The sequence below is a fragment of the Anopheles cruzii genome, chromosome 2, assembly GCF_943734635.1.
Source record: "Anopheles cruzii chromosome 2, idAnoCruzAS_RS32_06, whole genome shotgun sequence".
Lineage (NCBI taxonomy): Eukaryota > Metazoa > Arthropoda > Insecta > Diptera > Culicidae > Anopheles > Anopheles cruzii.
In genome coordinates this window covers 42675639-42693310 of record NC_069144.1, presented here as the reverse complement: position 1 = coordinate 42693310, position 17672 = coordinate 42675639, and the positions used below count along the sequence as shown (strand labels likewise).

General features: G+C 49.8%; 1 protein-coding gene across 1 annotated transcript in view; it reads left to right on the top strand.

The window, feature by feature from the left end:
• The first annotated feature begins 9479 nt into the window (after positions 1 to 9479).
• The window catches only part of LOC128279094 (uncharacterized), a 39594-nt gene continuing 31401 nt past the window's right edge, over positions 9480 to 17672 (top strand). Inside the window, exon 1 of the mRNA XM_053017816.1 lies at positions 9480 to 9994. Within this exon, the coding sequence (XP_052873776.1) occupies positions 9480 to 9994 (515 nt within the window). The remainder of the gene's footprint in view (positions 9995 to 17672) is intronic.

The following is a 17672-nucleotide window of genomic DNA, read 5'->3' as shown; positions in this document are numbered from 1 at the left end:
TGGGGAAATGGGGAAGGAAAAACTAGAATATTGTTCCCGAAAAATAAAGAAAACAGCTAATGGCGGAAAATCGTGCGTTCGTTTGAAGTGTTGGGAAATGAGGAAAACTCGAAACTCGGACCCACGGAGTGGCCGCCTTCGGTGGTGATAATTATAGGTTTGCGAGTTGTGGGGAATTTTAGTGGAAATCAAAGACTTCACGGAAGGTGTGTTCCGTGGGGCAGGGTGCCGTGCCTTGGCCCGTGAATGCGTGCTTCTTGTGTCTTGATCAATTTGCCACTTTTCAGATTACGGGGAGCGATGGTTTCAGGCCCCCAGCCGGAAGCCATCATCGTGCCCAGCGAGTGGTTATCGTTCAAGTGGCGAAACCGTTTTTTTCCCGTCCCTTGGGAGACACAGACAAAACAGTCATAAAATAAACTGGTTAAATCACGACCAAACACTCAGTGGAACAAATTGGGCTGTTTTACGGCTTTTAAACGAACCGACAGAGGAGACAAATCAAATGGCCATAAATAGGGGTTGGATCGGAATGTGCGTCTCGGGAAAGAAAGGGAAAATTAAGAAATATTGTTCGGAGGGAATAACATTTTATTTATTAACAGTTAAAATTAAACAAATGTTCGGTAGCACCAGGAACTGGCAAATTTTTTATAATTTTTAATCGTTGGCATCGTTGTGCAATCCAGTTGGTTTTCATCCTTGCCATGAGTAAAGTCGTTATGCAACACTGACCCAGATTGTGGACATTCCAATTTTCCACCATGAGCCCGACCTTGCACCTTGGCTCCAGACGCCAGACGGGGGTTCCGGTTAACATATTTAATGTCGTGACGCCTAATTTGCCAAATCTCTAACACCTCAACGCTTAGCCGGGCCAACGGGAAGTGTGCGAATGCGATTAAGATCTTGATTTACGGCAGCCCAAGAAGAACAATCGAAAGGACCAACGATGATCGGATCAGGGTTAAATGATTCTACTCGAACTCGGATCCCCTGGGGTGTGATGAGGGCAGCACAGGCATTCGTCCAGATGGAACATACGATCCATTGGAGAGCACCACACCAAAAAACATAAACCACCAAAATGGAATGTAATGGAATGTGTCGAATGTGCGCGCCTTGCTGCCGGGACAGGCGCGTCTCAGGTGACACAATTAAATTCCTTTTTTATGTTCGATCGGCCCGGTCCGATGGCCGTTCACTGAAAAACATAGATCTGGGGGAAAAATATCGCTTCCGTCAGCAGGGCATTTCTGCTGGCTTCTGGTTTCACAGAATTATTCCATTTTTATGTGGCTCGTAAATAATAAAACGCTGGAATTCCGAATGCTGACAGGTTGATGTTACGGGTTTTTGTTTTAACGACGTCTGGCGAATAGGGCCGTTTTTGCTTCTGTTAACGGGAGATGTGCCTATGGGCGAAAAATACGGAATCCCGATCTGGGTCTGTGGTTAATTAAATTGTGCGTATGGCACATTGTAGAAGAGCTCTAAAAAGTATTACGGACATAAAAAAGAGACCGGTTTATCGTTGCTGGCTGGCTGGAGGTTTAGCTGACCCTTTTTTTGAGCTACGTCCGAGCCATAACTCGAGCGCGTCTTTATCCTATTCTACGTGACTGCTGGCACCCCGCCGGAGGTGTTGCTCTAGTTTAGTGCCCGTTGCAACGTGCTGCAACCCGTCCGCGCTGCCCGGGCAAAGTGCAGCGTTGTTTTCAATTAATGTGTAACTGTTGCGAAAATCCACAACCGTCTTATGCGCAGAAGGTTCACAAACAACATCGCAGCAGCAGCAGCAGCAGCGTACCCTCTTGGCGCTTTACCAACCACAGCGCAGGGCTCACGAGCGATACGCACGGTCCGATGACTTCTGCAGCCGCCCTGGCTGCGCAATTCCGTTGCACCGCTGCTGCTGCTGCCGCTCAGAACCCCGTTCGTGGCTCACCTTTGGAAGGCGGCAATCTCAACGGAAGATGGCAGGCCCTGGGAGGGCCAGATGCAGCTGCGAGCGAATGGCTTCGCGGCCGGTGGTGCAAGGCTGTCAGAAGAAGCATTTGGGTTTTGGGCCGGGCTGATGATTTATGCGTCTTGTTTTAGAGCCACACGCCCGGGTCGAACTTGGGCCGAACGGCCGAATGCTGCCTAGACATTGCCCAGCCGTGGCCAGTGGCGGTGGCACACAAATCCGCACAAGAAGAATGACTGTTTTGATCCTAGTTTTTTGCCGACGTACCGGAGATTGTGGTCTTGTTGATGGCTGACTGTGAAGAAACCACTGGTTTGGTGGGGAAGGTGTCGGGCCAGCGATTTAGCGGCCAGCTTTTTGCATCATTTACCGTTGAGCCAACTTACAAAGTAGTGTGTACGAAGTGCAGTCCTGCTGTACGGCTGTTTGTTTGAGGAAAATAAATTTGGTTGGAAAATCTCAAAAAATAAATAAATCAACATTAAAAGAATAGTGAAATAAGTTTCATTTAAAATTAAGGAATAAATGAAGGAAAGGAAAAAAAATTGTAAAAATTTAGGATACACTTGGCATTGCCAGTGAATTTTTCTAAATCATTTAAGTTCCTTATTTAAAAAATAGCTTAGATTAAAATGGGGACACATTAAAAATAATAAAATTGTACGAGATGCGCTTTTAAAACCTCTTTGAATATTCTACTTAAATACGGCCCTAGTTTACTTGTTTGTTGACGAAAAAATCAGAAAAAATCTTTTTCAGTCCTTTAAATCCGTAACGGACGAACACAAACAAAATTAAATCGATCCAATTCCACTGGGCGTACCAAAACATTTCCTTTCCAAAACCTTGCACCAAAGCGCCTAGTTTATGGCTGGCGCCACAAGAGTCAGCGCGGTCACGAGACCGAAGGTGGAACACTCTGCTCCCGCGGGACAGTGTCTCGTTGGGCATCGTTACAGCCACCCGCACACACGACATTCAAATCATACGCCGTAGGACCTGTTTCGTGGCGGGTCTTAACGATAGTGCTTCCTGCTCCCGTTGGATGCCCGAAGGTTGAAGTCGGCTTGAAGAGTTGGCCAAATTTCGCGTTCGCCGACTCCCGTGATTCCGTGTGGTCACTTTCACTTTCACAATGGCCGGCCCTTCGTCTGCGGTCGTTAAAGTGAGGCCGCGGGCGGCATGTTGTTACGCGCGCTCATTGTGCTTCCCTTACCGGTGCTTTCTTCTTCTCGTACCTCTCGGGCGAACCGGCCAGATTATGGGGCCCGGCTGAAGGGCCGCCAGAAACCCTTGGGTGGTAGCCCTTTTCGGAGGCGACGATTCGCGGATTCTGTGCGGAGTTGCAGCACTCCAATCGGGATGAAACTGTCGATCAGTCAGATATCGAAATCGGCACAGCCCGCCGGAGCCGGCGATCTATTGGCCGAAAACGTTTACGTTCCGCGGCTAGTCTGTGCTTAGCCGTCCTAAGCCTGCCGGACGAACGACTGCCAATTGAGTTGGTCGGCATTAGCCCTCCCCCGGGGGACCATGAACGGTGAACGAACAAACCACGGGAGACGCGCGATGCGATCTATTGGTTTCCCGATCATTACGCCCGCATTGTGCATAAATTCCAATCTGACAGACAGACGCGAGCGGATCGAACGGTGGGGTTGAGCGAAATCTACATCTCAATAAACGAGGTCCGAGATTCGTTGGAATGCCTCGAGCTGCCCCACGGGACCAGCCTTCCGACAGGTTGCGGTCTGGCCGTTCCACAGAGCCTCAAGATGCGTAATGTCCGCCCGGCGGTGGTCGAAGTATTGTTTGCATGCAAAACCGTCCGTGCGTCCGTGGCGATCTTTGCGTAATAGCACCCGGTGTCTGTGTCTGTGATGGCCAGCCATGTCATGTCTTGTAGGTTTCACTTAATGAGACATCCCGAGGCAGTAGCGGTTGTACTTACTGGTTCACTAATTAAACCAAACTCATCTGGGAACCTGGCGAACGCCTCCTACCTCGCTTACTGCTCGACAACTTTTATCGGCCGTATTTTACGTGGGTCCTAGTTTATGATTTTTCAATTGTTTCGCTCTTGACCCACCGGCGACCCATTTCGAGTACATCAGGCACTAAGGTTTCCGGTTTGCCTTTTTTTGTGGTTGAACTTTTGCCACAATCACTTTTCACCATATTTGGGCAGCCATTTTGCGATAGTTAGCCATCGTAATGTGACAGCAAAGGGGGGACTGCTGCGAAATGGTATCAATTTTCATTGATGTCTTGGGAAGATAAAAACGGGCTGTCCGCGTAAAGTATTGGAACCCGGAACGTTCCCGATCGAACCTCCACGGAACCACGGCACCGGCGTCCAAGGTAGAAATGTTGGTCTCTTGTAGGTCACACATTGACCTAATTTACGATTTAAATTAAAATCAGATAACGGAGCATCGCGTATAAATTCGCAGTTGTTTATTCATATATACTAAAATAAATGTTAAAATGTGATTTCAACCGTTGACACGCATGGGCTGTGGCCGTAGGCTGGCGCCAATGCAGGCGAAGACGTAGCCCCCGCTTCATGCCCGCTGGCTGCTCAGCTCGCTCAACCCGTTGGGCACCGAAGGTCAACGGAAGATTCCAGATAAGACCGCCATTGCGATGCGTACGGCACCAACCACGAGGTGCCGTACGACAAGTGCAACGATTGTGCAACAACGTGGCCAACCTAACCACGTGAAGCCCACAATCGTGACACGCACTACACTCAGCAACAGCACAATAAACCACTAATAAACGCGGCGGCGGCGGCGGCGGCGGCACCCAACGCAACATAAATCTTGTACGACTTGTTTTGTGAAAAATTACTTGCTTGCCGCCCTGGCTGCCTTTGTTTGGCCGATTATTGACCTGCTCCTGCACACACACACACACACACACAGGTCAAACGCGGTGAGGGGGGCTACAAATCGCCCAGCATGATTCGCGCGAGTGGCGACGCACAGTAGGGAATTTGTATGGGAAAGGCGGACATATTTGTTTTTAGGAAGAATCTATGGACTTTTTACAACGTTTTTGTTTTCTTTGCATGTGTTTTGATGAAATTCAACTTTTTATGTGTAATACAAGCGTTCAAGTATATTAAATTAGCTTTTTTCGTTATTTTAAGGGTTTTAAACGCCTGAGCTATGCAATTTGAATGACAAAAGCCTGGGTCGTATATTCTGCAACCAGAGACCAGGCGCCTCCTTATCCTTCACGGTTTTTGTCCTAAAATAATCCTAGCGGATGAATTGGCAAGTATATTCCAGCAAAGTACGCTGGAAATAGTTTAAAATTACTTAAACTTTGATTGTAATGCCTCGTTTAGTTGCGTCAAAGCCCGCCAAAAATTTGCTGCATTACCAAAGTTGAAAAACTGTATTTTTTCCCAGTTTTTTTTATACAAATTCCCAAAAAAAATGTACCAGCAGTGCAAAACGTAAACGTTTGATTATTGCATATGAAAGATGGATTCATTACCTTTCGAATGATGTATAATATAGGTATATTATCGTTGCAGAATTTTGCTAACGAGCGCGTTAAAGTAGCTGATAAAAATTGGTTTTAAAGAGCCATTTTTATCACTTTTTCGACTTTGACAAATGATTTCTCGGAATCTGCGCAACATGGAAGGCTTAAACTTCGGATTTGTCATAGATAACTTATCTACTTTAGGCTGATATAATTAAAATCTTCGGTTATTAAGCTGACTTATGACCGCCTTTTCCCCATAGTGCGGCGGCGCCAATCGACGGCGACGCCCGATCATTGTAGGTCAAACGAGTTAGGACCCCGAATTGGTCCAAACACACTGTCTGGCTGCTGCTCGCTCGAGCGGTCCAAGTTCACTCACCCCAATCGCACCCCCTTTCGCACCCCGTATCGCAGGCCCGTGGGGGGTCCGACTCCGGGGTGCAGGCAATAATTATCTAATGGCCGCCCGCAGAAATTTCGCTCAACATGAGGACCTGCGGCTGGCCCAAAACAAACCCCCGAAACATATCTTTCGCGCGCTCTCGCTCTCTCCCGCAGGCGATCGGATGATTGTCTCGATCGGACGCGGCGCGATATGTAGCTCTAGTTCACCTGAGCACCCGAGTCCAAGCAACCTTTGGCGGCCTGCTATGTAGGTTAAGCAGGTGGGCAACTGCCACTTGCGTCTGCAAACCCAGCTGATCGCCGCAGGCCGATTGTGACTGAACCAGATGGGGCAGATGGAGAGAGCCAGAACGAGCAACAGAGAGACAGAGAGAGAAAACAAAATAAACATACTAGAAGCGCTAAGTCATCCGCGGGACCCGCACGCTTTTTCTGCTACACTTATTAGGACCTGACGAAATCTACAAGCGCGCGCAAAGAAAATAAACACCGTAGTCCCGTTGGCCGAAGAGGTTAATCCTGCAGCCACTCCGACCGATCAGTGGGGTGAGCATAGAAAAAGCACTCGATTTATGGGCGCACCATTTTCGGTGGGGTGGTTATTTTGCAAGAAGGCCTACCTTTGGTAGCAGGGCTCTGCCTCTAATCGATCAGCATCCGTTACGGGCGGGCGGGAGTGCGTGGCGCGCCATTGTCACAGTGACCCAGATCGATCAAAACATTGATTGCGACGCGCGATCGCCCTCTAATCAGCGCTCCCCGGTTTTTCCTTCCCCACCGGTATTTGGGGTTGTTGTGAAATTTCACCCAACCCAGGCCAGGGTATGAACGCGGGGATCGGAGGGTAAAATAAATCACACCCCCCGATGGCCGATGATTAACGATCCTCTTAATTGCGTTATATTGTACTCAATAAACATTATGCTCGTACTTGACGTGCGCGGGTTATCGGGTGGCGTCTCCCTTGCGTCCGAGTGCTAGTGATCCGAGGCGCTTAGACCGACCGGACAACATCTTTCTTTGTCCCCCACTTGGGTCGGAGTCCAGTCGGGGGTCTAGAGGTGGCTGTCGAACGGGGTTTTGGGCAGCAAAACGCTCCTAATCGGCTCCGGTAACCGGCGGAACGGTGCCGCGGGGCACAGGAGTCCGCGACTTCCAGGCGTGGCCCCGTGGGTGCGGTTTATCTCCCCCCTCCTTCGCCGCGTGTGTCGGACGAAACCGAATGCCTCGCGGATGGCTTGCGAAATGCCGCGCTGCCTGTGACCCAAATTTGCTACGGCGGCGCCCCCTCGAACGGAGGGTCGCCGCGGGCGGGTCCGGCTGGTCAGAGTGATCGAACGGTGCTCGATGACCCGGGCCGGCACAGCGGTTGACTTCTGCGGGGATCCTGTTGGCGGTCCAGAGGTCGGTAGCGTCGACTCCGCACTCTTGGGCCGCGCTCTTGGACTAATGGAGCGATTAGTGAAAGTGATCGGTTCGGTGGAGGGCACGCGCCTGACACGCCGGTCCTTAATGGCGGGGAACCGACGACAGAACTTCACCCTTCGGGTCCTAGCGGCGAACGAAATAGATACCCGCGCGGACCAACAGACATGCCGACAGACTGTCCACGCTGTACTGGCCGGCGCCTCATATGCTCGGCCACAATGCGCAGCCACCGTGTTGCCTTCGTACAAACGGCGGTTGAGCAGGTTTTGTTAGCATCAAATTTATTGCCCCGTCAGGTGGACAACGCCTTCACGTGAGCCGACCAGTGGCTGTTTGCAAACACTTTCTGGTTGCCAAAGGGGAGAACTTCGCCCTGCAGACGGCAGGGATTGCAACACGCCGCTGGAACTCTGTTTGAGTGCCACGCACGTTTGCTTTCGGTCCGTAGGCGAGACCCTATTCTAGTCGTTTTTTGGGACCTGGTCTGATGTTTAGGACGCATAGTTTTAGTAGGCACGCATTAGCCTATGCTAGAGTGTCTCCAGGGAGACTCACTGTCTTGATGTTTTTAATTGACTACTCATTCACTGGCCCGACGGTCATTCGTCCGTCGTCGATCGTCGGTCGTCGGTCGAACCGCTCTTTTCGCAGCCAGCAATATATCTTCCCGACCGTCACTGTCTACACGATTGACCGGAAGCTTGTCTCGGACTCGTCGCCAGCCATCATTTTATATGATAGGGTGCCCTTGTCCTTCGTGGCACATTAGTAGGCTCTCGACTGCCAGCCAGCGATGATTTGGTTGTGCTGCAGCACGCCTAATTGATGGCATAATCTTCGATAAAAGATGCTTGGATTTGGTCCGCGTCTGTTAGACTTGGACTCGCTGGTCCGTGTCTTCCAATCTCCGATCGTCATAGGCCAGATGACTTACGCATCGGATAGCGGCGACTAGGTTGTTCAAAAAGTTTTGCGCTGGTGCCAACCTATGTTTTTCTTCGTTATTTAGTATCGACTTTTCACAGTATGTTTTTACAATGGGAAAATCAAGTATCGTGCAGTGGAAAGGATAGGAAAGTTATGAACCAATGTTGAATGAACAGTAGCAACACCTGAAATCGTAGAAACAGTACAGGATACCCTATAGGAAAATCATCTAACGACTGAAAGAAATTAAATAGAAGCCCTAGACATCTCCTTGGGCAGTGTAAGCAATATTTTGACTGAAGTATTGGGCTTCAGAAAGCTGAACATTCGGCAGCATTCGAATACAACTTTCTCGGCAGCATTTGCAGCATTTTCGAAAGGATAAAGTGGATTTTGTGTGTCGACCCACTACTATGGATGAGACTTGGGTAGTAGCGTGGTGATAGACGCTACTTAGAGTCAAAACAAGAGGCTAAAGAGTGGTTCTTTGGCTCCGAAACGAGTGCGTGCCCAGAAATGGGCCAAAAAGGTGTTGGCATCAGTGTTTTGGGATGCGAAAGGAATTTTGTATGATTTGACTAGATTTGGCCCCTAGCGACTTCCATCTGTTTCCAGACCTTAAAAAATGCATGCGTGGAAATCGGTTTTCATCAAATGATGACATCTTAACAGCTGTGGAAGCGTATTTTGCAGCCCTGTCAGATACTCGCTTCATAAATTGCTGTTCAGGAAGACTATACTGAATAATAAAGTGTATTTCAAGCCATAAAATTGTGTTTTTCTTCGTTGATTTGTTGAACGGACAGGTTCCCCAGGGCCAATGGGGTCCATGTCAGATGGATTAACCTGTTGATGGGCATTCTATTGATTAACGCTGTGTATCCTTATCGATTCTGCATCCCACGTTTCTGCAACGTCTTAGAACGTGTCTATGTTTGCCTAATTTCTTAAAGACAGCGCTGTCAGCCCGACGGCTGGCGCTTATTCCTCCGATGCTAATTCGCAACGCGATGTTTGTTTTGACATTTTGCAGCTTTCAGCTTCTGCGCGCCGTAGCCAGGAGTGAGGTGCGGTGGTAGTCCTTGGTCCACGTTACGAAGGCTTCCCACAGAAGTCGCCACTCGCGGCGACATCCCCTGAATATGACACATGCGTTGATGGGCGATCGTCAGCACAGCCACCACGACAACCACCAAATCATCATCACCGTCATCAGCGCGTGGTCAGTGGCACCACAGACGCGAGCGCCATGCCGACAAAGTCATCATCGTGGATCCAGGAGCTTCCTCGGAGTCCGGTGAAGTCCGCCCGGAAGCCCGTGGCCGCCGACGGCACGGCGGGGGACGAAGCGTTCGGCAACAACCAGAGCAACGGTGGAGGTGGTCGCCCGTCGGCCGGGGTTTTGCCGCTGCGGCACCGCATCGGTGACATCTTCCGGACCCGCCTCAAGCTGGCCGGGGCGGCCGCGTTGCGCTCGTTCAGCGGAAGCTTCCCCCAGGACTGTCCGATCCACGCGGACGAGGAGAGCACCGTTTCACCCGCGACACCAGCCAAACACGGTCCGGACAAGGCGTTGCCGCTCGATGGCTCGACGATGGTTAATGAGCGGCCCGTGGCCCGTCCCGAGCGACCCTTCACCGACCGGACCAGTACCTTGATCGGTGCCAGCAGCAGTAGTAGCGGGGCCACCGGTTCGGCCATCCTGCGAGCCCGCCGTAGTTCGACAATATCCCGCCAGCGGACGGTCCACCGCACGCCGAGCAGGTGAGTTATTAAAGGGCGCCAGCGCCAAAAAAACGCGAGTGTCCCTACAAGTACCCTAGAGACGGTGACCGCCATCGTGGCCCCGTTGGAAGGTTTTTCGGTTTTTATGCCCCAAAATTGAAGCCACACACTCTCTCAGGCCCTCGGGCGCGACGTCTGGTGTACCGCGCGTATCAATTAGCCCTTTAGGGGACCTTCGGACTGAGCTGTACCCCACCGATGAAGCCCTTTTTTGTCGTCGTCAGTCTCACGTTTCGGCACGATTTCCCCCCACACACACACACGGTCCGCGTGTCACTGATTGGCGTCTAGGTCGCCGTGGCCGGACAAGGGCCGGACACATCACCCGAAAGGGCCCAGGGCTGGCCGGCCGGTGGGTGATAAATTGTTACACAACGCGGAGCCGTGTACTTGATCCGTTTTTTCGCTTCGCCTCGGAAGGAACGGAGGAGTTCCGGAGAGTTGCCCATCCGCTGGCGAGCGGGCACGATCGTTTAGGGCAATTAATTAATATGCCTGCATGCGCGGAGGTTTGGTGGGCGCCCCGCCACTGGCCACCACCGGACGTTGGCCCCCACCGGACGTTAAGCTGCTGCCACCTCCAAGAACAACCGGCTCCGAGGTTAAGGTCGGAACGACGCGCGTTTGTTTACAAAACGATTCGTTTTGCCGATCACAACAGTACCGACCAACCGACCGTCCGCGACCTTCGCCATCTTGATGCCTTCGTCTTCGGTTTAATTGAATATGAGGCGAAGGCGAAGAAAAAAAAACGATACACCAGCACACCAGCAGCCAGTGACTTTAATAGGTGTGAAATTCCGAGCCACGAACCGCAAAACGGAACGCTCCGTGGTTCGCGGAAATTGAAGCGCCGTTTTTCGGTGGGCTCATTTCGGGGGGCAGTATGCTGTGGTCCGGGCCACGAGGTCATTTATGTTCAGTGGCAGGCTGGGTATTATTAAATAAAACCGAACTATGCTGCACAGAAGCTGGCGGTTTTTGTGGGATCAGTTTTCGTTGATTATCGTGGTGCGGTGCATCATGAATTCATTCCAAACCGGCCACTGTATTCGCCTGACTGAGCACCACGCGATTTCTGACGCTCTACGGTCAATAGTTTAGATAAGAGTCGAAACGACAAATTTACTCAAGGCTTTTCCTCAAAAGAACTTTTTGGACCAGTTCGAAAATTGGAACAAATGTAGATAAACAGGGTCATCAAACAAGCCTGCACTTTTTCATTTGGTTACAAAAAAGGCTTAATTTTTTTCGATGTTTGAACTTTTATTGGAAAGGTTAGTTCATACCATTTATGCATAAAATACAATTTTAGTTGCAGAAAATTGGGAAATATGAAAAACATATTTCCAAAGTGGTAGGTCGCCAAATCATTCATCAAAAGCACATTTCATTGACGCTCATTTCTACCTCGGTGGGTATCTTAAAAAGCAGTATTGTGGTTCGGAAAACCCATCGTGCAAGAGAAGCCAATACACCCACAACGAGTGACTGTTTGGTGCGGATTTTGGCTGATTGGTTTTTCGGCGAAATTGAAGCTGAGAACTTGGACGGCATTTGGTTTCAACAGGACGGCGCTACGTGCCATACAGTGACAGCCACAATCAATATTTATGTTATGCAAACATACCAGCAGCTTTTCACAATCTTAAGACCCAAATTCAAGTAGCTATTGCTGAAATAGGACCAGATAAAATCGAAAATGTACTAACCAAATGAAAAAGTGAATGCTTGTTTGACCACCCTATAAATGTATTTTATAGACAGCAGCGAAAGATTTGAAGGTAATAACAAAGATTTAAAAATAAATACGGCCCATTCCGTTCTTCTAAGATTAAACAAAAAAAAACAAAGATTTGGAAGAATAAAGAAAGAATTTTCGAGTTGAAAGCGAATTCCCGATATTCGCTGGCCACAGTAGTAAAAGTGCATCGAAAATGCAATTGAATGCTGAACTAAAGCTGGTACGCCGTAACGAGTATGTTATTTGAAGCTTCGATTAAAATAAGCGCGGTTTATTGGTGATACGCCCTGCCAGTGTTTAACGGATTTGGAATGGAATCGATACCGATATTAGATGCAATATTAATGAGTTCCGGTGATGTGCACATCGTGCCGAAACGAATATGGTTGACGGTGTGCCCCATTAATTTTACGCTTGAATCTACCATTTATGTAATTTTGAAGCGATACCTGTGCAGCTTCAAAGCTCTTTTATCGAAACCCACATAATGCACCACTTATACGAACCAACCCAAAAACCCGAAAGCACCCCGAAACAGGAAAACGGAAATCCGCGGTTCGATAAGATTTCTAAATTTAAAAATCAAAAAGAAAACACCGATTAAACAGTAATTGGAAGCATCTTAATCGGCTTCCGAAGGGCACCCACTGGCGGCGCATCGGCGTCGGGGTCCGCGCGAGATGAAAAACCGGAGAATTGAATGAGACGGTTTGACGGTCAAAACCGAAGGAAAACCCCTAAAAAAAACAATCTAAACCAACAATGGCGCAACGGGGCCGGCCGCTCGTCATAACCTTCTGCCGGTCCGCGCGCGCACCGTCCGTGAGTCGAAAGCGTGAAGATTATGATCGCCGCTCAGATCAAAGGGAAGTGAAGAAGGGTCGCACAGTAGCGCACTGGAAACGAGCAAACTTAGAAAAAAGGAAGGCAAATGCATTCAAGGGCCCCACCGCTGGCCGATGCTGGACTGTAGCATAAATATTCATCACTCGGTCGGAATTGCTCACCGAATCTCGCCGCGGCCGCCGCGACAATCGGAATCCGAAATCTTGGAACGCGTTCGCATAAACGGTCCCACAGCTGGGGGGGGGGAGGTTCGACCAGAACCGGTCCAGCTTTGCGCGTGTCGCCGCCGCCGCCGAGTGGTGTCGGCGGCCCAATTAGTCGAATATCATCTATTTTAATGATGATGCAAATGAACATTCCCGCCCGCCGAGGGTTCGCTAGGCGCCGGACCATATGGCACCGGGCTGACGGCGAGGCACGCGCCCGGCAGCGCACGGGGAGTACTTAGGACACCAAACTGACCTATCTCGGAGCAGGCGGCTTGCAATCGGCCGCTGGAGAATAGCCTCCCGAGAACGGTGTGGCGTGCAAGACCCGGTTTCATTCACAGTCGCGCGCGCGCTGGCCCAAAATAGGATAATCACGATCTCGGCTGCGCACATTCCTGTGCCTGTGCCCAAGGATATCGGCACGGTTCGGCACGGCTCCGGATCGGGCCGACTTCTCGGCCCGAGCCACACCGTGACGGCACGGCTGGCCAAGGTTCGCCACGAAATTCGCCAATCGAAGGCCGCGGTTGGCGCCGAGGCTCCCTCGCCGCGCGAGCAACGATCGATCGAATGACTCACGTGGGATCGACGGAACGGGCGGGCTCTGCAGATCGAACACGTCGCTGAGCCACCAATTCCGGCGTGCCAATTAATAACATTAATAACGTTAATTTGTGCCTACGAATTGGCGAAACGCAAAAAGCTGCGTGCGAAAAAAACCGAAGAAACGGAACGGATCGTGGCGTCAACGAGCTTCCTTGGTATTTTGGGAACGAGCAGCGAATCATAGGACAATACCGTGGGCCAATCGTTCTTGTGAATCATTGCATAAAGGCAGCTAGAAAACAAACAAAGGCAAAGGCGAATTTATGATAGACGTACTCGGTTTTCTTCCATATATTGCGTCGACGTTCATCTCGGAAGGCATCCGGAAGGTTGGAAATATTGCAGAAGGCCTTCGGTCGGCAAGCTTTATCGAGAACAAGAGTTTATAAGTGATACAAAATGTTCAAAGAAGGTCGGAAAAGCGTTGAAAACTAGGCATGACGGCCAGGACGACCATCCACATCAACTGATAAACTACACGTTGACATACATTTCAGTATCTTTAAAGTTTTACTTTTAATTGTAAGACGAAATTTATCTCCTTTAGCTGTCTATGCTATCGTTCCTTAGCTGTCGATGTACGAAGCGGCGTCGGTTGGAACTGTTTCGGAAAATATCTGCCTCACCTGGCGGCTGATCTTGTGTTGCTCCTTCGACAGCAGCGTCTTCCGTGGCTTGAAATTGGTTCCACTGTGCATGTGACAGGCTATTTTTCTTCCCGCCACCGCGGCTCACTGTGTGCTGTGTGTGTGGGAACGTGAAAAATCACCACCCCAAAAAACAGGCCCACAGTGAACGATAAGATGCGGGAGGTTGGCGTATTCCCGCGCCGGCGGGAATTGCATTGTGAAGATGTGCAGTTCCATTTAGTGCCACACACTGAAAGAAGATTTATTTCACAGTGGTTTAGATGCCTTTTTGGGACCGAGAAGCGTGCAAAGATTGTGCAATAAATCTACGGCAATTCGACGGCGAAAAGTGTCCCGGTCTTTTGTTGCTCACACGGAAGCCCTATTACAGGTACACTAATATCCTATGGCCGTGTGTGATTAGATATTTCACTTTCTTTCTTCGACCACTCTCAGCGGGTCTCTGGTCTTGGTGACCCAAAAAAAAAACGACTTCATTACTTTGTGTATCGATCAGAGCAACATAATGATCGAAGCATAGCATCGCAGTAGCCGACGAGAGATTTGCCCAGATCCTGCCCGATAGTGCGCTGGTTTAGCATCAAATCAACAAAGCTCACCATCGAAGTGGGCCGCGGCGGCGAAATGAAACCAATTGAAAGCTAATTTCCCTCTCATTTCCAGTGCGCAAGAAAATGAACTTTTCCATCATTTGGAAAATGCAAAGCCTTGGCTGATTCATTCCTTGGCTCCGTGTGGCCTAGCCTAGATCTAGGCCCCGAACCGATCACGCTGATGCCGCGCTGCAGCCGAATGTGTAGCTAATGATATTTTCCCTCCATTTCCACTCCCGCGTGACCTACTCCCGTGTACCGAGGCCGTACATCGCCACCGAGTCAATCAGCCGCCCGTACGGTACCTATCAATCAGAGATACAGTCCGCAGACGAAAGCGGAGAGTGAAAAGGAAAAGTGAAATGTAAGCAAACCGGTGTACGCCCGGCGAGGCTGCTGCAGCACGGAAATGTTGCCAAGAGCAACTCGAAGCATCATCGCACACACTCCACGGCTCCAGGGTGTTGTGATACGGCCGTCGTAAGTGCAAGTGCCCGAAACCGGCTTCCCGGGATGCATCGTTGTAGTTGCTGACCTAGAAATTTGTTCACGGCGGCATCCGGGTGTTCTCGCGCGTCACGGATGCTTTTCGTGGCTGCGTGGCTTCCAAGAGCAGCAGGATTGCGCCCCCGGTGGGGCTTCGTGGCTTCCGGTAAAACGGGTTCGGGTTTGGCTTTCGCTTGAACACCGTTAGACGCGAGGTGAAAGTGAAGACATTTGCAGGATCCGATCCGATTATCCGGCATGAGCTTGCTCGTGTTGGGCACCAGCTTATCTCTGTCGCTGTGGGCAGGCGGCGGCATCACCGTTTTCCGATCTCGTGCTACCCTTTATGCTAATGCAGACGACGAGGGGGCTGATGGTTAGCTTTGTACAGGAAGGCGTTCCTTTGGGGACAGTAATTTGAGAAGGCCAAACAATTAGGGGATTTATCGGGAGGGGATTTGGATGCTCAATTATTTAAACATAATACATACAATGGTCTTAAAATTAGTATAAGTTTTGTTTATAGTACTTAGACTAATATTTTGACCAATTGAACGAGTTTGGGAATTATCGATTTTTTTTACTAGAAAGTGCTCATTTATTTTCAAGCCAAGATAAATGTGAAGGAGTTAAGAGAACATTAATAATTAATTTCTGTGATTGGAACGTAGGCGAGATGACTTATTTTATATTTTTTAAACTAAATTAAAAGCCTTAATACAACTAATACTTAAAATGAGAGCAACAGACTTTTTATTTAAAGTCTTTTTAAAAACAATAAATAACACTTTTTTTCCAATGTTTTGTTGATGCACCGTCAGGGTTCGCGCGGAAAATTTCTTTAAATAAAAAGAAAAGACAGTGCTCTAGTCTTTTGAACGACACTTTCAAAGTACAGAACGGTCCAGGCAGTGAACGGTTGACTGAGTCGAGACGCTAGGCCAGATAAATTGCAAATTACAGTCGACACTATACAGTCTTCGGTCTCGGGGAACGTCGGTAAAAGCTCGTTGCCTAAGTCTGACGGGTGTCCTTTTTCTTTAAATAACAAGGAAAGACCCATGCGACCGCACGGTGAAAGATCACAGAAAAGAACGTGTGAGAAATTGCATAAACGAGACAAACTTCTAAGCTGAAGAAAACTAAAATCGAAGCTCGGACGGTAACGGTCGATAGAATCAGGCTTGACGTGGCGTGGCACTTGCTCTTACCAACAGAGCGCTCGACCAAGCATGGGGACCAGAACAGAAGCAGCTCGACTCTTGGTGAAGGCTTCCGTGGGAAAGTGGAAAGTGATAATCTTCCGACACACTGACGGGCGCTGGCCACGGTTAATCGATTTGCCATCGATGTTGGCCCGTGCAGTGCCACCCGATTCGTTGTTGGCCGGTTTGCTGAGATTGCTCGGAGACGATAAATGACGCCAAACCGGAGATCACTCCGTCGCCGATTGATGCTGGCCCGTGCAGAAATTGCATTCCCCTTTGCGCTGGTTGCTCCGACCTAGGACGACGCTCGTCGCCGTGGCGTGTAGTGTGAAAAGTCATGCCGGCCGGTTAAGGACTCGACGATAAAACGCAATTTGAAGAATGTGTACTGCATCGTCCGGTGGGAAGAGTCTCGTGCAGTAGTGCCCTTCGTTTGAGGATTCGACTTTATGGCTGCTCCGGATTGGCTTCCACTACAAAAAGCGAGCGACAGACAGTATGGAAGGATTCACATTTTCATTGCTGGCATTTTTTTACAGTCAATCACCGGTATCGGAACGAGAAACTTTGGAGGATTGTTGGCGACCCGGCAAACATTTTTCGCGTTTAATAATCCCCCCTAATCGATTCGCATTATTCATCGACTTCCGGCAAACCTACAAGGTTCGGTCGCGCGCGCGCCGTAAATGATGTTTCCTCTTGGAACAAATTTATTATGTGCTAATTTGCAACCTTCCGGCGCCGTGGCCGGCTGGCGGCCAGCAAGATTGATCGCATTTTCGATATTCAGATATTCCATCGAACGGATGCGAATCTGTTGCCTGTTGCCAAAAGTTAGCCAAATGCCGAAACCAATTTATAACCACCTTCGCAGTGTCGAGAACTCCGCCGAGGCGAGTGGGTCCGGGTGTGACTGATTCAGACACTTCAAACGCCTCACACATTCCGTTCTTCTTATGCCGGGTTGGTAGCAGGTTTCGGTTTGGCTTCCAATCTCTCCATCGCTCCACTCGCTGGCCTTGCCGGTATCGGGGCGGCGGAGCGCGATCTTGAAGGAACCGCCACCGTGGCCATGCGCGGCTGATGCGTCGTTGCGTAAGGTTGCACTGGTTTCGCCGAGAAGCTCGCGTGTGCTCGAAAATATGCAAATTCCACGAACGCTGACCGGTGAAGGAACATCGATAAGTATTGCCGCAATGGCGCGATCGGTTCGTGGTCAACCGGTGACCACGACGGCTCGGACAACGGCTCGAAATGGCTGACTTTCACCCGTGGTGCGGCCATTTAACGACCGGCAATGGGATCCACTTTTTTT